The sequence below is a fragment of the Herpailurus yagouaroundi genome, unplaced genomic scaffold, assembly GCF_014898765.1.
Source record: "Herpailurus yagouaroundi ecotype Mexico unplaced genomic scaffold, PumYag 205, whole genome shotgun sequence".
NCBI classification, from domain to species: Eukaryota; Metazoa; Chordata; class Mammalia; order Carnivora; family Felidae; genus Herpailurus; species Herpailurus yagouaroundi.
The window spans coordinates 7,772,108-7,793,248 of record NW_024412436.1 but is presented as its reverse complement, the minus strand read 5'-3'; the positions used below and the strand labels follow the sequence as shown (position 1 = coordinate 7,793,248).

The 21,141-nt window shown below is 38.0% G+C and overlaps 1 protein-coding gene across 2 annotated transcripts in view; it reads right to left on the bottom strand.

Annotated features, from left to right (window-relative positions):
- Positions 1-21,141, bottom strand: part of WDR64 (WD repeat domain 64) — a 152,346-nt gene that overhangs the window by 16,213 nt on the left and 114,992 nt on the right. For both annotated transcript variants that reach the window (XM_040451799.1, XM_040451800.1), the window contains 7 exons: positions 16,287-16,417; positions 13,409-13,510; positions 12,291-12,360; positions 10,616-10,652; positions 9,927-10,066; positions 7,693-7,798; positions 2,657-2,715 (listed from right to left, as the gene is read on the bottom strand). In XM_040451799.1, the coding sequence (XP_040307733.1) occupies positions 2,657-2,715; positions 7,693-7,798; positions 9,927-10,066; positions 10,616-10,652; positions 12,291-12,360; positions 13,409-13,510; positions 16,287-16,417 (645 nt within the window). The remainder of the gene's footprint in view (positions 1-2,656; positions 2,716-7,692; positions 7,799-9,926; positions 10,067-10,615; positions 10,653-12,290; positions 12,361-13,408; positions 13,511-16,286; positions 16,418-21,141) is intronic.

Genomic DNA, 21,141 nt, shown 5'->3' with positions numbered 1-21,141 from the left:
AATTCCTCCTAAATTTATTGACCTTCTGACTCAATCCCCTCTAGTTGTTCTTAGACAACCAGGGTGAAATCTGCATTCTCTTACTTCTTATTGTCTCATAGTTATTCAATAATAGCTTGTCATCCAAGGGTTTTTTCTCTGCTTTGGGATTGGATTCACTTAGGCAAGCGTTTCTCTACTATGGGACATATCTATGGTAAGAAAGACATTTTACAGATGTCAACAGATGCAATATCTGCACATGCATACCGGACAAATTTCAGATACTTAACCTTACTATGTGCAATGCACACTGATATCATCTATTCTATTCTATTGTATTTTATTCCCCTTTTAAATTAAAATACTGGTCACCACTCATTACACTGGTTTTATAACCCACTAGTGGGTTATAACCTGTATTTAGAAAAACATTGCTCTAAGACTTTTTTTTTTTTTTGTAGACAAGTGTATATTATCATATGTATGATTTCTCTTCCTGTGGACAGGTTTTGACTATCCTATCTCTTAGAATATCTATATTATATAGAGCATCTTTTTAATAGTAATGTTGCAAGAGAAGCAGATTAACATCTGATGTATGCACTGACATATTAGGTGTTTATTGTAACTAGTTGTAATCTATAACTGAACCTGATTTAATTCATGATATATATTAATCTGTGTAATAATGAGGCATCTTATAATGGGATTCTGTTGTATATAGGCAGCCATGTACAAAGTGGAAAAAATACATTGCCCAAATACAGAAAAAGGTTGAAATGACATTGAATATGGAGTAATTTCAAATAAGTTATTAAAATAAATTCTTTGCTTTTATAAATTGGTGAAAATGCTTTAAAATAAATTCTACTGATAGTTTAATTCAATATTATTTTATAATTTTGTTTTTAAGATTTTCTCTAAATTTTATAAGGTCTTGTTTTCCAGTTTATAGAAAGTTCATTTGCAAAACTGTAAGCTTTTTGGGTCATACTTTTGTGCCTTAAAATTAATAACAATATATGATAATCATCAAAATTAAGGGAGAACAGATAACTTTCTACTTATATATGGTTCAAGCATGTCATTTGTTTTTGTTCTGCTCACAACATGACTTGATTTCAGACCATTTATAGCTGTTGATAAGTGAAACTTTGTGCTTCACAAGTGGTTTGAACGTTGTTTTCTATTTGATAGCAGTGAGTGTTATATATGGAAGAAACACTGGACTTGAGGACAAGAAGCCTGGCTCTAGTCCTGACTTAGTCATTAACTGTCTACATGGACTTAAGGCAAGACAGTCTCTGATTTCCCCTCTGCAAAGTGGAGATAATCATAGGAAAAATAAACATCTGAACATTAGAAAACCATCATTGGTTCTTGGAAACAAAAAGAAAATTCTATGGATCAACTGAAATAAGGTTTGAAACAGTACCATTCTGTAACACTCTGCAAGGAATCCAATCTTAATCTATGTAACCATAGGAAAATAATAGTAAAAGAAATACTATTTATTTATGTTTTAGATTTAAAATATGACCTTAAAGAGAAATAAGTCTATGGTAAAATAGTGCTTCCTTGCTGTAACTTTTAATTAGTCAAGTTGAGTCTTTATAATAGATGTAGGTATATTTGTTTATCCACATTGACACAAAAAGTTCATATTCAGGTGGTTTTAAATAAGGATGGTGACATTTACATTGCGTTCACTCTAAAAAGAGCCTAAAATATGTTTGAATCACAAGGAAGATTTAGACTAGATGTGAGGAAGAGTTTCTTTCTTTTTTTTAAATTCAAGTATAGTTGGCATGTAATGTTATGTTAGTTTCAAGTGGACAACATACTGTACATTACTCAGTGCTCACCATGATGGCATGATAACATGTTATTGTAGTGTTATTGACTATATTCCCTATGCTGTATTTTTCATCCCCAATGGTTGGGCACTAGATTAGGCCTGTAAGGAAAAGTTATAGCATCTCTTTCTGTTTTTTTTTTTTTAATGTTTATTTATTTATTTATTTATTTATTTTTCTTTTTTTTTCTTCAATATATGAAGTTTATTGTCAAATTGGTTTCCATACAACACCCAGTGCTCATCCCAAAAGGTGCCCTCCTCAATACCCATCGCCCACCCTCCCCTCCCTCCCACCCCCCATCAACCCTCCGTTTGTTCTCAGTTTTTAAGAGTCTCTTAATAGCATCTCTTTCTATAAAGTTATGTCAGATATATAAACTGACTGTGGAGGACTAGATGATTTGTGAACTTTTTTAAGCTCTGGGTTTCTACATAGATTCTCTCAAATAAATCAAAACATGAAGATGATGTAATGTGGCCAGTGGCTAGATCACTCACTCACTCACTCACTCATTCTTTCTTTTCACCAGTAAACCATTATTATTTGGCATGTAGCTTGTTTCTTTTTTCTTTTTTTTTATTTCAAGTATAATTAACATAGACTGTTATGTTAGTTTCAAGTGTACCATATAATGATTCAACAACTCTATACATTTCTCAGTGCCCATCAAGATAAAATACTGTTAAGATTCAATAGTATTATATATGACTCCAGAGTAGGAGGTCTTGGCTTGCATTTCTATCTTTTGTGGTATCTAGCACAGAAAAATGGTCAGTTTCTGGTTCATAAATTAAACTAAAAACTAAAGTCCCTACCTTTTCATTGTGAGGTGGATCCAGGAAGGAACTAATGCTGCAAAGGATAACATGTCCTTCTGTAGAAAATGTAAGCATTGGAATCTTTAGTTAGATATCCTTTTTGTCTAAGCAAATACTATCCAGCCTGCCAAATTAATTTGACTTAGGCATTTATAATGGTAAATAAAATAGAATCTGAAAAAACAGAAATGAAAGAAAAAAAATTATATCACTTATACGTAGGAATTCTGATATATGGCAGCCTCATTGTGACTTACTGTTGCCATGTATGTTCAAAGTCAAATTTCCTCTAGATGTCAGGGTAGATGAAATAGAAATGAATATAACAGTACCAAATGGAATCCAAACCATTAGAGAGATAATCATCCTACAATCCACATGATAGTTACAAAACTAGATTTAAAAAAAAGCAACAGGGTGCCTGAGTGGCTCAGTTGATTAAATGTCTGACTTTGGCTCAGGTCATGATCTCACAGTTTGTGAGTTCAAGCCCCACATCAGGCTCTGTGCTGAATCTGGATCAGAACCTGGAGCCTGCTTTGGATTCTGGGTCTCACTCTCTCTCTGCCCCTCCCCCGCACGTCTGTCTGTCTGTCTCAAAAAATAAATAAACATTAAAAAAATTATTTAAAAAAAGCAAAAAGGACTACATCTAGGCATATTCAAACTGCAGAAAGAAAAAAAAATCTTGAAAGAAACCAGAGGGGGGAATATCTTATCTATAAAGGAACAATATAAGAATTACATCTAACTTCTCAGAAACCATGAAAGTTAGAAGAGAATGGAATGAAATATTTAAGTGTTGAGAGAAAAACCATCAACCTAGCATTATGTCCCTTGTGAAACTGTCCTTCAAAAGTGAAGGAGAAAGGTGACTTTCCCAGACAAACAAAACCGGAGACAATTTGTTGCTAGTAAACTTGCCTTGCAAGAAGTATTAAAGGAAGTTCTTAAGAGAGAAGGAAAATGATATAGGTAAGAAATTCAGATTTATACAAAGAAAAGAAGAGCATAAGAGAAGGAATAAATGAAGATAAAGTAAAAGCAATTTATTTAAAGCAATAATAGCAACAATGTATTTGACAATTGTAACTTCTAGGTACTTGAGCTGAATGACAGTAGTGACACAAGGAAGAAATTAGGAATATTTTGTTATTATAAGATACTCTTATTACCAGGGAGGTGGTGTAGACTTGTTTGAAAGTGGACATGAATTAGTTGTAGATGTATATTGCAAACTCTAGGGAAACCATTCAAAAAATTTTAAAAAGATACATAATTGATATGCTAAGAGAAAGTAGAATAATATGAAAGGTCACTTCAAACCACAAAAGGCACAAAAAGAGTGAAAGACAAAAATAAGAACAAAAACGAGGAATAAATAGAACACAATAAGAAATACAGTAGATCTATATCAAAAATCACTTTAGATGTCAGCAGTCTAAGTAAACCACTTAAAAGACTGAGATTGTCAGAATGGATTAAAAAACAACACCCAATTATATGTTGCTGACAAGAAATCCACTTTATATATAAGGATACATGTAGACTAAAAGTAAAGGGATAGAGAACGACTTACCATGTAAATGTGAATCAAAAGAAAGGAAGAGCATCTATGTTTCAGAGACGACTTCAGAGTAAGAAAAATTATTAGGGATAAAGAAAGGCATTACATAATGATAAAGGGGCAATTCTCCAAGAAGACATAACTATCCTTAACATGTATGTGCCGGGGCACCTGGGTGGCTCAGTCAGTTAAGCATCGGACTTTGGTTCAGGTCATGATCTCGCGGTTGGTAAGTTTGAACCCTGCATCGGGCTCTGTGCTGACAGCTCAGAGCCTGGAGCCTGCTTTGGATTCTGTGTCTCCCTCTTTCTCTGCCCCTCCCCCCACTCTCTCTCTCTCAAAAATAAACATTAAAAATTAAAAGAAAAACATGTATGTGCCTAACATCACAGTATCAAGATATGCAGCTGAAAACTGATAGAATTGCAAGGAGAAATAGATAATACACTGTTATAGTTGGAAACTTCACACCCATCTATCAGAAATGGACAGACCCAGGGAGCAGAAAATCAGTAAGGACATAGTTGAACTTAATCACACCATCAGTCAACTAGATATAATTGATATCTATAGACTACTGCATCCAAACACAGCAAAACCCATATTAATCTCAAGCTATCATTCACCAAGATAGACCAAATTCTGGGCAATAAATTATATCTTAACCAATTTGAAATAAGAGAAATCATACAGTGTATGTCCCCAGACTACAATGGAATGAAATTGGAAATCAATAAGAGAAAGGGAGCTGGAAAATCCCAAAATAATTAGAGATGAGACAACATACTTCTAAATAATAGATCATAGAAAGAAATCTCAAGAGAAAGTTTTAAATATTTTGAACTAAATAAAAATGAAAATATGACACCAAAATTAGAGGGAAGCAGCAAAAGCAGTGCTCACAAGGGCAATTTACATGCACATATTAGAAACAAAAGGAAGATCTATAATCTAAACTTCTCTTTTAGAATGAGATAAAAAAAAAAAAAAAACAAATTCACCAAAGTAAGCAGAATAAATGAAGTAAAAATCAGAACGGAAATCAATGAAACTAAAAATAGGAACTCAATAGAAAAAAATCAACAAAACCAAAAGCTGGTTCTTTAAAAAGATCAACAAAATTGATAAACTTCTATCCGGGCTAACTTAGAAAAAAGATCTCATGGGAATTAAAAGGATACAAAGGAATACTATGAATTCCATGCCCACAAATTTAATAACCTGGATAAAATGGACTGATTCCTTGAAAGACACAATCTGTCAAAACTCACCCAAGAAGAAACAGATAATATGAATAGGCTTATATTATTTTTAAAAAGTGTTTATTTATTTATTTATGGATGGGGTAGGGAGTCAGAGGGAGAGGGTCAGAGAACCCCAAGCAAATTTCTTGCTGTCAGTGTGGTGCCCAATATGGGCCCATGAACCGAACTGTGAGATCATGATCTCAGCTGAAATCAAGAGTAGGACGCTCAACTGACTGGGCCACCCAGGCACCCCAGGTCTATATTATTAAGGAAATTAATTAATAATCTTCCCAAACAGAAACCACTGCATCAAAATGAGTTTAATGGTGAATTCTATCACACATTTAAGTAAGAAATCTTACCAATTATATACAAACTCTTCCAGAATATAAAAGGGAATACTTTCTAACTTGTTCAATGAGGCCAGCACACCCTAATACCAAACCCAAAGATATTATGAGAAAACTATAAACCAATAGCTGTTATGAATATAATGAATATAGATGCAAAAATCCCCATCAAAATATGAGCATATTAAAAGAATTATACACAGCGGTCAACATTTGAAGATCATTTCATGTAATCCATCCTATCAACAGGCTAAAGAAGAAAAAAGTCACATGATCACAATAGATGCAGAAAAAACAGTTGACACAATTCATTACCCATTCATGATAAAAACTCTCAATTTGGAAATGCACGTTACGCTTTTCCCACCAAATTCTAAAAGCCAAAAAACCCAGATCAAAACAACTCTAAGTGTAACATGCAAAACTATAAAACTGGAAGAAAATCTAAACCTTGGGTTTGGCAATGACTTTTTAAAAACAACATCAAAGGCACAATCTGTGAAAGAAACCATTGGTAAACTGTACTTCATTAAAATTGAAAATTTTGTATAATCTCCGGAAGACTGAAATAATTGATGGTACAAACTGATTCATAAAGTAAGTTTTGAAATGAGAACAATGTTCTTTCAAGAAAAGATGTAAAATTTAAATATTATTACTTTTTGTTTAACATTTATTTGTTTTTGAGATAGAGAGAGCACAAGCAGGGGAGGGAGGTGAGAGAAGGAGATACAGAATCTGAAGCAGGCTCCAGGCTCCTAGCCATCAGCACAGAGCCCAACACAGGGCTCAAACCCACAAGATCATGACCTGAGCCTAAGTCGGAGGCTCAACCTACTGAGCCACCAGGTGCCCCTAAAATTTAAATATGAATGTAATAGCAGTACCCGAATGCAAATATCAAGGTTACAGTAGCAAATGATAAGTGAAGGGGTGGGTGTAGAAGAAAAGCAAGAGTAAAGTGGGCTAAGCTTTTGTTTAACTGAAAAGATGCTGTTTCAGTCTAAATTCTAACAAACTGGTTAGTTTTGTCTGTTTTTTGGAAAAACTTAAAAGTGAACACTACTAACATTTTTAAAATGTTTTTACACTAGGAATGCTCATTCACACACTCACATAATCTTTTAAAGTAGATGAAAAGAAAGATAATTCATGATTAATTAAAAAGATGAAAGAAAGGTAATAAAGCATTAGAAAAAAGAATTTTGTTACATCAAAGAATAAAGACCAACTGTATGAGTTCTAACAATCAATACAAAAGTCCCCTAATGAGAGCAAAGAATCCCTCTCCTTCCTAGTTAATGCTGTTACTCCCTTTTTGAGATAAATACAACATAATCTATTCAAGATGGAAAATGAAAACTTTACATTCTTCCCAATATGTAAGGTAAGAGAACAGGTAGTTCTGTACCCCATCTAAAAATTTTTTTTTCAATTTTTATTTATTTTTGAAAGACAGAGAGAGACAGCATCAGCATGGAAGGGGCAGCGAGAGGGAGACACAGAACCCAAAGCAGGCTCCAGGCTCTGAGCCATCAGCACAGAGCCTGACGTGGGGCTCGAACTCATGAATGGTGAGATCATGACCTGAGCCAATGTCGGAGGCTTAACTGTGTACCCCATTTAAAGATGGGAAAAAATAGATTGTCTTGCTCTAAGTAAAGACCTCAGAATGGAATAGGTTCTATTCATTGCTCTATTCATTCATTAATCTATTTATTCAGCGAGCTATTCATAACACTCTCTCCTGCTTCAGCATCCTTCTTTTTCTTTCTTTTGTCTCAACAAATGTCATGTATTTTCCTACCTCCATCTTTATGTCATGTGGTTATGGAGCAACCTGTAGACGACTACCTAAGCATGACTTACCCACATTTCCAGTCAGAAGTATCCTGGTACATGGATCAGTATACAGCGATGTCAGAGAAATGGCAGAATGTTTTGTGAAAGGCAGCATATCTTTCAGTAGCTTTCCCTGAATAAAGTATAATAAATTCTATAAAATATTAATCTCAGAGTTGAATTTCTCTATAAATAATCCATCTAAAAAATTATCTCTACTACTGCAACATGATTCTCTTCTTTGTAATAAAAACAATTTGAAACTATCTGAAAGGACTTATTTCCTTGAAATTAAATATTCATAAAGCTGTAACAACTATTAAGAGCATCTAAACTCTGATTATTACAGACCACTTCTATTCTTGGGGGTTGTTTCTTGCACTTCCATGACCCTTTCCATGAACTTCCTCAGACCTCTTTTCCAGGTACATATTCCCCTTCTAAACAAACATTCTTTTCAGGTTTAAGTGTATCTCACTTGTTTAAGTGTATCTCAACCAGTAATATTGCACTTAGTTTTCAGACATATCTATTTTGAAAATTGGTGCAAGATAAAGAGATTGTAGGAGATTCAAATTCAGCAGATTATTTTTCAGTGCTTAGGATAAGTCAGCACCAGGAAGAATTTTCCACAAGCACTGCCTCACTTAGCCAATAAACATCCCTGCTTCAGAAGAGAGATTTAAAATTTTTTTTAATTTTAATTTTATTTTTGAGACACAGAGAGACAGAGTATGAGCAGGGGAGGGGAACAGAGAGAGAGAGAGAGAGAGAGAGAATCTGAAGCAGGCTCCAGGCTCTGAGATGTCAGCACTGAGCCCTACGAGGGGCTTGAACTTGCCAACTGCGAGATCATGACCTGAGCCAAAGTCAGATGCTCAACCGACTAAGCCACCCAGGCACCCCAGAACAGAGAATTTGATAGGGCACCTGGGTGGCTCAGTTGGTTAAGCATCTGACTCTTGATTTTGGTTCAAGTCATGATCTCATGGTTCCTGGGATCCAGCCCTACATGGGGCTCTGCACTGACAGCATAGAGCCTGCTTGGGATTCTTTCTCTCTCCCTCTCTCTGCCCCTCCCCTGCTTGTGCTCCCCCCACTCATCAAAATAAATAAATAAATAAATAAACATTAAAAAAAAGAAGAGAGAATTTGAGTCTGCTAATCATTTCCTGAGATTTATTTGGGTATAATCTTCCTTCTGTCACTCTTATTTCTCTATCAGAAAAAAAAAAAAAAAAAAGGCATTGCTCTAATACCAAGATACTCTCATGAAAAGTTGTTAATGATAGTTTGTATTTTTGGGGCGCCTGGGTGGTGACCAACTCTTGATTTCAGCTCAGGTCATAATCTCACAGTCGTGAGATCGAGCCCCACATCAGGCTCAGTGCTGGATGTGAGCCTGCTTAGGATTCTCTCTCTCTCCCCCTACCTCCTCCCCCTCCCCCACTTGCTCTCTCTCTCTCTCTCTCTCTCTCTCTCTCTCTCTCTCAAATGAAATTTAAAAATTGTTTCAAAAAGTTTGTATTTTCAAACCAAGATTTTCCCACTTACACGCTAAGATCTATTGACAGACCTGGACGTTTTACCCAGCAGATGCCTGCGCTATTCTGTGTCACTGGGTCTCACTATCTGCCATACAAAATGGTGGCTCTTTTCTCACTTACCTCTCTAGTGATTTCTTGCCTCTCTACTGATTTCATTGTTATCAGCACCTTCCATCAAGATCCTTCCTTCCATCATTTCTGTCTTCCTAGTTTTAAACTCTGCCACCCTCCGCTCCAAGTCATTTAAAATCTTCTGGGAAATAAAAGCTATTTTTTCATTGTAAAATGCTTAAGGACACTCAGTACAATGTAATAACTTCTTCCAATAGTTTAGATAACTAAAAATTTATACATACTCGATATTTGAGTGTTCTTATATTCTTTTACTGTAATACATCATTAATATCCTCTAATGTTATTTAAATATCCAATGAAATAGTTAGTGGCATGTACTCATAGCTCAATTTAAAGAAAAGAAAGATTTGAAATAGTTAACTTAGGAGTTTTGATCATTTGACCCGAGTTACAGAACTGTCCTATTGTAATGTTTGAGTCGCACTTTCAGTGAGAAGGCTGAGGAACCACAATTTGTTAGAAGGTTGAAAAATACTAGAATTGGATGTTCCCTGGAACCTTAGAAGGCTAGGATTCATTCCATAATACTTTTATCTTTCCCATTCTCTGCTGTTCCAGGTAAACAATGGGTCCCATCACCTCCACAGTCCACAAACGAAGATGTCCATCCTCATGAGCACTGACAATGATAGGGGGCTGAGCTTCTATTAAATTGGTGCCTCCAGGATGTTTTTTGTCCACTGGATGTTGCTCTCCCATTGTGACATCAGTTTGTTCACCTACAGGAAAGTTAACGAGCTACCATGGGTGTTTGCAATACTTGGAATTACAAATTTTTTAGAACATAAAAGAGGAGCCAGGTAGGAAAATAGTCAGACAACACATTCTTTTCCCTAGAATGTTTTTCTCAACCTCAGATAACTTCACTCAGGGCAGAGAACAAAAAAAGCATTAACAAATAGAATCCTAGATCACTGGGGGGAAGAAATTATTTTTCATCTTATTACAAAAGCCTCCACGTTGTCTATAACAGCTAAAACTAGATATATACTCAGTGTAAGTCTTACACATCCCAAATGGCTTATGAATCTAGTATAAGTTTTAGGAAAACGGACTCAAGACTAAGAAGCTCAGTAATGCATTGGATTTTTAAAAATCTAGAATTAGTATTTAAAACAGCATCATCATAATGGAAATTCTGCCTCTTAGACTACTGAATCTTATACCACCTCCTTAACATTTAGCCACAGAAAGGATATGATGTATATTCATAAGACTGTTCTAGAACAAGAAATTGTTACAAGAAAGAGAGGTGATCTCATACTTACGTTTAACCTCAGTGTCATGTATGCTCTGTTTGCTTCCCTGAATTAGGGGAGAAAAAGAGAAAGCATTTCCATGACATTGTAAGGAAATGAGAGGTACTGGATGAGTTAGATTCTTCAGGTGCATTTACACTTTTTTAAATTTTTAAACATTTGAGTATAGCTGACACACAATGTTACATCGTTACATTAGTTTTAGGTGTACAACACAGCAATTGGGTAGGTCTTTAAGTTATGCCATGCTCACCACAAGTGTAGCTACCATCTGTCCCCATACAATGCTGTTACTGTACCAACGATATTCTCTATGCTCTATCTATATCTTTTTTCTTGGGATTTATTTACCCCATAACTGGAAGCCTGTAACTCCCCCTCCGCTGCACCTATTTTGCCCATCCCTCATCCTCTCCCCCTGGCAACCATCAGTTTGTTCTCTGTTAATTTTACATTTCTCAGCACTCTTTTTGAAGTTTTTATTTTATTTTATTTATTTCAGAGAGGGAGAGAGAGAGAAAGAGAGAGAGTGGGGGAGAGGGGCAGAGAGAAAGAGAGAGAATCTTAAGCAGGCTGCCTGCTAAGTGCAGAGCCCAATGTGGGGCTTGATTCCACAACTCAGGGGTCATGACCTGAGCCAAAATCAAGAGTCCGACACTCAACTGACTGAGCTATCCCAAGCACCCCTGAAGTTGTTCTTGAATTAATTATTTTAAAAAGTATATTGCAGAGATTGTCATGTTCATAAATATGGTATCTGTAACACAACATTCTAGTGGCTTAGGGAGGGCATAACAATGCGAGTAATTATGTGTGTAATGCATGCCATGTTCTTGGTGTACATGATCTCCAATTCTATTAGCAACCATGTGAGTTAGACTTTATTTGATAAAGAAACAAAACTCAGAGATTAGGTGATGTCTCTAAAGCTAATCAGAGCACCTGATTGAAGTACAAGTCTGTCTGACTCTTACATCCTTGTGAGTTTATTCTTTTCATCATGCTAGTCATTTTAAAATAATTTTTCCAGGGAAAAGTTTCCTTTAAAACAAAATCCTACTAGAGGGGAGCCTGGGTGGCTCAGTTCGTTAAGCATCCAACTTCGGGTCAGGTCATGATCTCATGGTTCATGAATTCGACCCTATCAGGTCAGGCTCTGCTGACAGCTCAGAACCTGGAGTCTGCTTTGGATTCTCTGTCTCCCTGTCTCTCTGCCCCTCCCCAACTCTCTCTCTCTCTCTCTCTCTCTCTCTCTCTCTCTCAAAAAATAAATAAACATAAAAACTATTAAAACAAAATAAAACAAAATCCTACTAGAGATGTAATGTGCCAAATCTATGGACTGAGAACAGAGTTTGAAAACCACAGTATTACTCTGTGTGTCGTCTCTTCCCTGTGTAATGTGTGTAATACTTTTTAGCAAAAGAGGTTGTCTAAAATTGATTTTATTATTTCAGAAATGTAAAGATAGCATATGTAATGTATTTTACTTATATGTATGGTTTATTTTCAGATATGAAAACCTTGAAAATACAAAACAAAACAGATTTTACACCTGCATGTACACACAGAGTTTTTCCACCTTGACCTTCTCTCAAAAGAGCATCTCAAGTGGGGCCAATCACTATTTCTAAACCAACATTGGATATAACAGGAAGACATACTCTTTCTATTTGTTGCTTACCTTGCTACTCTGTGGACCTTTACTAGAATCACATTGTGATGAGGAGCACACAGAATCCTGACTTGATCTCCTACAGGAAGAGGGAAAAGCCCAAGGAAGGAAAGTTAAGATATTCTATCCTACACAAAGTGTGCTCTTCTCTGCTTTAATTTCAGTAGGTTACTTCTCTCATCATCTATGGATACTGAGCCACTCAAGAAACAAATCATACTTTCTATCTTGGGTTACAAATGTTCATCTGTCTGGTTTTGGTAGATGCTGTTGGGGAGCCTCAGTAATTAAGATTTAATGTTGCCTGGGTCTGGGAAATAAAAATATGCCCTGTACCACTGCTCAGGGCTAGATGTATTCCCAGGAGCTGACACTGAAATGGTAGGAGCAGGGTTGGGGGGTGGGCCTGGCTAACCCCTGCTCTGCTCTGCAATTCCCAGTTCTAGCCTGGTTGTCTTGGCCGTGCTCTGCTGGAATGAACTGGAAAGTGACTTAGGTTCCAGTGAGGGCACTGATATGGAACAAGTCTTCAAAATAGTCTCAGTTAAGGCAATTTCAAGTCAAGGGGTAGGGAAGGTGGTGCATTCTTGCTCACTGCTGGGTGACTCAAAACCAACGCGGAAGCCTTTGCTTTCTCATTTCCTTTCCTATTACATGTTGCCTGAAAATCAGAACTCTGAAGCGCATCTAGACAGAAAAAATAGTTTTTCTTAAATATTTAGAAAACAATGTCCTTCCCCCTCAGAAATGAATGGAGATGGCTCAGTTTTAGCAGATGTCATATGAAACCTTCTGCTATAGGTTTAAATTTGCCCTGCAAGTCCTTCCTTATTTTGGCCACAAGTGTGGTCAAGTGGGCACTTTCTACCTCTTCTAACTAGTGTAGAGATTGCTGTGAGGCTGACATGGTAAGGGAAATGAGAACCCCACACAGCAACTCAGATCCCAGAGAACCACCTACCTACAAAAGATAGTAGCAGGGAAGAAAGCTTAAGCCAAGTAGCATTCCCAATTTATGTCTTCCCTCAGTTGTACCTTCCTTAGTGCTGGTATCCCAGCACTCTTTTTACATCACCCGCATAAGTCCCAGACAGTATTTCTTCATCAGTAAGTACTGAGTTAGTTACCTTGCACATTCAGGGGGTCGAAAGAGGAACAGTATGTCATTGATTCTAAAGCGTTTGGGATCCAAATCAGGGTCCACCTTGAAGCAATTTTCAGGTCTGTACCTGGGAGTGAAGCATACATTTACATGATAAACATTTACAAGTTAGGCAACTTGCATTACTTATACATCCCATGAAGAGCTAATCAATTCCTGCAATGCTGGAATTGCAGCACTGAACATGAAGAGAAAACCTAGAGGGGTAGAGTTGGAACCTATCTCCCTTAATAAAGCCCTGTGTAACCACATGACCAACTCAGTGTTTAAAAGTCTTTTAACCCAATTAGCAGGTCTAGCCTTCTACTAATACGTCAAAGTGGACTTACATATAACCTCCTGGAAGTTTCAGAAAGTTTGAAGAATAGAATTCTACTCCGAGTAAGTGGAGTGGCAAATTTCCAGTTTGGGCCCCCCCAAAAAGCATGAGACTTTGAACAGGAAGAGAAAGGCCAGGTCTCCTGACTGGTGAAGGGATCTTAGGCAAATTTGAGCAGAGGTAGAGATGGCTTCCACCATGAATATGGAAACCACTTTCAACTTTAGAGCCTTTTGAAAGCTGGACCCAAGTTACATTAGACAGTTCTGTACTAAATTGTATGTTTTGCAAAATACTAAAGTGATTCTAAGTCACTTACTTGTGTATAATCATCTTCTCATGGGAAGGGAACATGATGTATGGCTCACCATACCGTTACTTTCCTCTGACTGAGTGCTGGATTCACATGCATCGCTTTGCAAAATACTAGCACTTCAACAAGGAGCATCTCCTCCTTCAAGTTGGGAATATTCTCAGGAGAGCTTCCCTCCTGATGCTGTGGAAGCAGGACTACAGTCTCTCTGCTTTCCTTTTGTAGTGAGTCACGCACAAGCTGACACAGCATGAGAACTGCTTTAATAAAAGGCTGAAGGACCACACAGTGCATATTGATATGGGTATCAAGTGACAAGTCTACAGTCATGAGAAAGCCCAAGGGCAAGTGTTGAAAGGAAGGAACAGGAGGGTGACAGGAATTCTAGGGCAGGACCCAAGAGAACACTGGCTGAGGTACAGAGGGAGAAGTCAACGAATGGTTCAAAGAAGAACAAATCCAGGATCCAAACAAGAGAGGACTATGTCCCCTCAAACGTTGGTTAAAGGTAAAGGCTCAGACTTACACTGGAAAGGGGTCTGCGGTCCAGATGGACCAGGAGTGTTTAAGGCACTGTAACTAGAGAAGCAGAGGTTTCTTCTTGTTTTCCTCTTTTCCTCTTGTCCTTTCTAATTCTCTTCTCCCTCTTTCCTTCCTCTGGATGCTTAGATAGATTGATGTTATTTTTATTCATTCACTAAGGTTCTTGACCACCTTGTACCTGAAAGTACAACACTGCAAGTTCCCTTGATACAGGATGTTTACACATGGCCCTTGCTTATGGCCCGATTACAGAACTGGGGAGAGTTTGTTATTTACAACCTATCCGTAGCAAATAATCCAATGTTACATTACTTCCTTTACAGACAATGGTAAGAATATTTAGAAATGGATAGCAGGGAGTGGGTGAAGCTTTTGGCGATGGTGCAGGGCATATCTGGTTGGTCGAGATCTATTTATTTAATTGCATATGCCACCCCCTTGTTAGCATTGACCTATAATGCACTGCACACGTTGCAGTGGTGAATAAAAAGAAAACCCATGTAGAATGCTACTCACCATTTAACTTTGGTGACTGAGCAGATGGTGGTATCACTGGGAATACAGGAAAAGGAGATGCATGGGAGAGGGGAAGACTGGGACACAGTTTTGTTCTTTCAGGGTGTTGCTGGTGACCCAGATGGTCATCGCCAGATATGTGTGTTTAAAGCTTTAGGGAGATTAGTGTTTAAAACATATATTTTAGGGGTGCCTGGGTGGCTCAGTCGGTTAAGTGCCAACTTCAGCTCAGGTCATGATCTTGTGGTTTTATGGGTTCAAGCCCCACATCAGGTTCTGTGCTGACAGCTTGGAGCATGGAGCCTGCTTCGGATTCTGTGTCTCCCTCTCTCTGCCCCTCCCCCGCTCACACTCTGTCTCTCTCTGTCCTCTCTCAAAAATAAATAAACATTACAAAAATTCAAAATATATACATATTTTAACTTTTTCTGTAGGTTATAAATTAGGACAGGATCACACATGAAAGCATGTACTAGAGGGAGAAGAGTGAAAGTCAAGGGACTTGGGAATATGAATACTTAAGTTTCCTTTTATTCATATTACTCTGGGATTTGGACATGCAGAACAAATCTCATGAATGTAACTTCCAGAAAAGCCTGTCTTGAGAGCATCACCGCTGTTATACCACTGATTTATTGTTTTTAAAAACGTGTTGAGGGGCGCCTGGGTGGGTCAGTCGGTTAGGTGTCCAACTTCAGCTCAGGTCACAATCTCGCCGTCCGTGAGTTCGAGCCCCGCGTCAGGCTCTGGGCTGATGGCTCAGAGCCTGGAGCCTGCTTCCGATTCTGTGTCCCCCCCCCTCTCTCTGCCCCTCCCCTGTTCATGCTCTGTCTCTCTCTGTCTCAAAAAGAAATAAATGTAAAAAAAAAAAAAAAACGTGTTGAATGTGGGGCACCCAGGTGGCTCAGTTGGTGAAGTGCCCGACTTTGGCTCAGGTCATGATCTCACAGTTCATGAGTTCGAGCACTGCATCAGGCTCAGTGCTGAAGGCTCAGAGTCTGGATCTTGCTTCACATTCTGTGCCCCCTCTTTCTCTGCCTTCCCCCCCTCAAAAGAAAGAAACATTAAAAAATTTAAAAAATAAAAAAGTATTGAATGTTATTTTGGCTCTTTTGCAGTACAGCTTTTATATTGTTTAAAGATGCAACTTACACTTCTTTGACAGTAGAGTTTACAAAATTCCATAAGATAATCACACCATTTAAGGTTCCAGCAACTATCAAATTATATCCTTCTACTTGCAATAAATCAATGCAGTTCACTTCCATACTGATGGCAGGATTCTGAAGAAGGAAGCAAAAAAACTTATGGACCATCATGAACACAGTATCTAACCACAGCAGAAATGCTATGTGTACAGTTTGTTATTCTATCATTAAAACAAAATGTCTCGTTATGATTTTTTAAAATTTAGAGCATGAAATTTAGTAAAATAGATTTAATTTTGCATTAGAGTTTTGTTTGTTTGTTTGTTTTAACTAGTTGAACTCATTAAAACAACAAAATATACTCCTCAACTACTGGCTCCTTCTTCCCAGCCTTGACTTATTCTTCCCTGGCATACCAAGCATTAGATTCCCTTGCCATCCTTCTCTTTCCTTCAGTCTTCTTAAAAATATTCTATATTGGCTGATCCTCCCTACGACTTTCCCTTCACTCACTGTTTGGCTTCTGCTCCATACTTCTCTATGAAACCTTTTTCTATTTATCAGTAAGCACTCTCTATTGCCACTGCTATTTGGCACTCTTCAACTGTTGCTTCAACTATTTGTTGGACACCTGCTGTTAGGTTCCTGAAATACAAAGTCAAACAGAATGTCTGTGACCTGGACAAACTTATCATATCATGAAAGTATTAAGATAAAGCCCTGTACTGGGGCGCCTGGGTGGCTCAGTCGGTTAAGTGTCCGACTTCAGCTCAGGTCACGATCTCGCAGTCCGCGAGTTCTAGCCCCGCGTCGGGCTCTGTGCTGACAGCTCAGAGCCTGGAGCCTGTTTCAGATTCTGTGTCTCCCTCTCTCTGACCCTCCCCTGTTCATGCTCTGTCTCTCCCTGTCTCAAAAATAAATAAAACGTTAAAAAAAAATTTAAAAAGATAAAGCCCTGTACAATTTAAAAGTGCTGTATTGGAGGCATGTATAAGACTTTCTAGAAACATAGAAGAGTGACAGCTAAATAAAGTAGAAGTCTATTATACAGATGGCCAACAGGCACAGGAAAAGATGCTCAACATCACTTATCAGGGAGATGCAAACCAAAACCATAATGAGATATTGCTCCACACCAGTTAGAATGGCTAAAATCAAAATGACAAGAAACAAATAAATGTTGGTGATGATGTGGAGAAAAAGGGATCCTCATGCCCTATTGATGGGAATACAAAGTGGAGCAGCCACTTTGGAAAATAGTATGAAGGTTCCTCAAAAAATTAAAAATTGAAATACCATATGGTCCAATAATTCCACTACTGGGTATTTACCCCCTCACACCAAATAAAAACACTAATTTGAAAAGATATATGCACCTCATATGCTTATTTTTTTAATTTATATATGAAATTTATTGTCAAATTGGTTTCCATACAACACCCAGTGCTCATCCCAAAAGGTGCCCTCCTCAATACCCATCACCCGCCCTCTCCTCCCTCCCACCCCCCATCAACCCTCAGTTTGCTCTCAGTTCTCAACAGTCTCTTATGCTTTGGCTCTCTCCCACTCTAACCTCTTTTTTATTTTTTTTTCTTCCCCTCCCCCATGGGTTCCTGTTTAGTTTATCAGGATCCACATAAGAGTGAACACATATGGTATCTGTCTTTCTCTGTATGGCTTATTTCACTTAGCATCACACTCTCCAGTTCCATCCAAGTTGCTACAAAAGGCCATATTTCATTTTTTCTCATTGCCACGTAGTATTCCATTGTGTATATAAACCACAATTTCTTTATCCATTCATCAGTTGATGGACATTTAGGCTCTTTCCATAATTTGGCTATTGTTGAGAGTGCTGCTATGAACATTGGGGTACAAGTGCCCCTATGCATCAGTACTCCTGTGTCCCTTGGATAAATTCCTAGCAGTGCTATTGCTGGGTCATAGGGTAGGTCTATTTTTAATTTTCTGAGGAACCTCCACACTGCTTTCCAGAGTGGCTGCACCAATTTGCATTCCCACCAACAGTGCAAGAGGGTTCCCGTTTCTCCACATCCTCTCCAGCATCTATAGTCTCCTGATTTGTTCATTTTGGCCACTCTGACTGGCGTGAGGTGATATCTGAGTGTGGTTTTGATTTGTATTTCCCTGATAAGGAGCGACGCTGAACATCTTTTCATGTGCCTGTTGGCCATCCGGATGTCTTCTTTAGAGAAGTGTCTATTCATGTTTTCTGCCCATTTCTTCACTGGGTTATTTGCTTTTCGGGTGTGGAGTTTGGTGAGCTCTTTATAGATTTTGGATACTAGCCCTTTGTCCGATATGTCATTTGCAAATATCTTTTCCCATTCCGTTGGTTGCCTTTTAGTTTTGTTGGTTGTTTCCTTTGCTGTGCAGAAGCTTTTTATCTTCATAAGGTCCCAGTAATTCCCTTTTGCTTTTAATTCCCTTGCCTTTGGGGATGTGTCGAGTAAGAGATTGCTACGGCTGAGGTCAGAGAGGTCTTTTCCTGCTTTCTCCTCTAAGGTTTTGATGGTTTCCTGTCTCACATTCAGGTCCTTTATCCATTTTGAGTTTATTTTTGTGAAAGGTGTGAGAAAGTGGTCTAGTTTCAACCTTCTGCATGTTGCTGTCCAGTTCTCCCAGCACCATTTGTTAAAGAGACTGTCTTTTTTCCATTGGATGTTCTTTCCTGCTTTGTCAAAGATGAGTTGGCCATACGTTTGTGGTTCTAGTTCTGGGGTTTCTATTCTATTCCATTGGTCTATGTGTCTGTTTTTGTGCCACTCATATGCTTATTGAAGCATTATTTACAATATCCTAGATATAGAAGCAACCTAAATATCCATCAATAGACAAATAGATAAGGAGAATGTGGTGTATACATACATATGTGTACCTGTGTGCATGCATGAGTGCTCGTGCACGCACACATACACACACACACACACACACACACACACACACACACACACAGAAGAATATTACACAGTCATAAAAAAGGATGAAATCTTGCCATTTGCAATGACATGGATGGAGCTAGACAATATAATGCTAAGCTAAATAAGTCAGTCAGAGAAAGAAATACCATATGATTTCTTATGTGGAATTTAAGAAAATGAACAAGCAAAGGGGAAGAGAGAGAGAGAGAGAGAAAGAGAGAGAGAGAGAGAGAGAGAAACCAATAAACAGACTCTTAACTATAGAGAACACACTGCTGGTCACCAGAGCGGAGGTGGGTGGGTGAATGGGTGAGACAGGTGGTGGAGATTAAGGATTGCACTGGTGATGAGCACTGGGTGATGTATGGAATTGTTGAATCAATGTATTGTACACCTGAAACTAATATAACACTATATGTTAACTATACTCAAATTAAAATTGAAATAGGGGATGAGATCATGCCATTTGAGATAAAATGCATGAACCTAGAAGGTATTATTCTAGGTGAAATAAGTCAGACTAAGAAAGACAAATACTATATGGTTTCACTCATAAGTGGAATCTAAAAAAATAAAACAAACTAATAAATAAACAGAAAGCAGAATTGAACCTACAAATACAACGAGCAAACTGATGGTTGTCAGAAAGGAAGGGGGTGGGACACTGGGCAAAATGGGTGAAGGGGAGTAGAAGATATAGGCTTCCAGTTATGGAATGAGTAAGTCACAGCATAAGGATACAGTGGATGATATTGTAATAGCAATGTAATGGGACAGTTGGTAGCTACGTTGTGGTGAAAACAGCATCATGTATAAACCTGTCAAATCATTAAGTTGTGCACCTGAAACTAATGTAACATTGTGTGTCAGCTATACTCAAATTAAAAAAAAAAGATTATAGGTGTATTATTCTTGTCACTCTCAATTGCTCTCTCCTTCCTAAAACTTCTTACTCTCTTGACATCTTTGACATAAGGCTGCTCATTTTGCTTGTGTCTGACAACCCTTCCTTTTCTGTTTCCTACTTGGTACCTCTTACTCTACCAACCTGTTAAATATCAATATGTTGAGGGTTTAGCTCTAGCCCATTGGCTTTTTCTTTTTTCCAACTCCTCTGGGCAATCTCATCATCTATGTTTTAATAATTGTTCCAAGTTCAGTGTTCTAATGATCTTTTCAGTCCCCTCCCATAAGCTTTGGGGTTACATATTTAATTACTTAGAAATGTTACAGGTATCTCAACATGAATAATTTCTCACATCCTTCAAGTATGTTACTTCACTCCATTCCACAGCTCACTGGGTAGCACCCCCTCAGTCCATCTTTCAAGTAGGAAGCTCCATGCTGTCCTTGATTCCTTCCTTTCTGTCAGGACCCTTCTCTCCCAACTACGTAACATCAATCACTAATTAATGAAGTCCACGTTCTGCTACATTTGCCACCTAAAGATTGTTTGAAACCTCTCCTTCCACCATCCTATCATGGCCTTACCATGATCTTACCTATCATGGCCTTCACCAAAAACAGTGGCCTATTGCCTGAATCTTCTGCCTGCAATCATGTCCCATTCAAAACTGTCATCAAAGGGTGCCTGGGTGACCCAGTTGGTTAAGTGTCTGACTCTTGATTTCGGCTCAGGTCATAATGTCACAGTTCGTGGGACTGAGCCCTTTGTTGGGCTCTGCACTGACAGTGTGGAGCCTGCTTGGGATTCTCTCTGTCTCCATCTCTCTCTGCCCCTTCCCCCCCCATAAATAAATAAACTTAAAAAAGAAAACCATAAACTGTCATCAAAGCAGCATCAAAGGTGCTACCCACAAATTTGATCATGTCATTTCTCATTTAAAGCCCTTCAATGGCTATTTCTTTTACAATATTCAAGTACCTTAACGCCATGAGCATGATCTAGCCCCTACC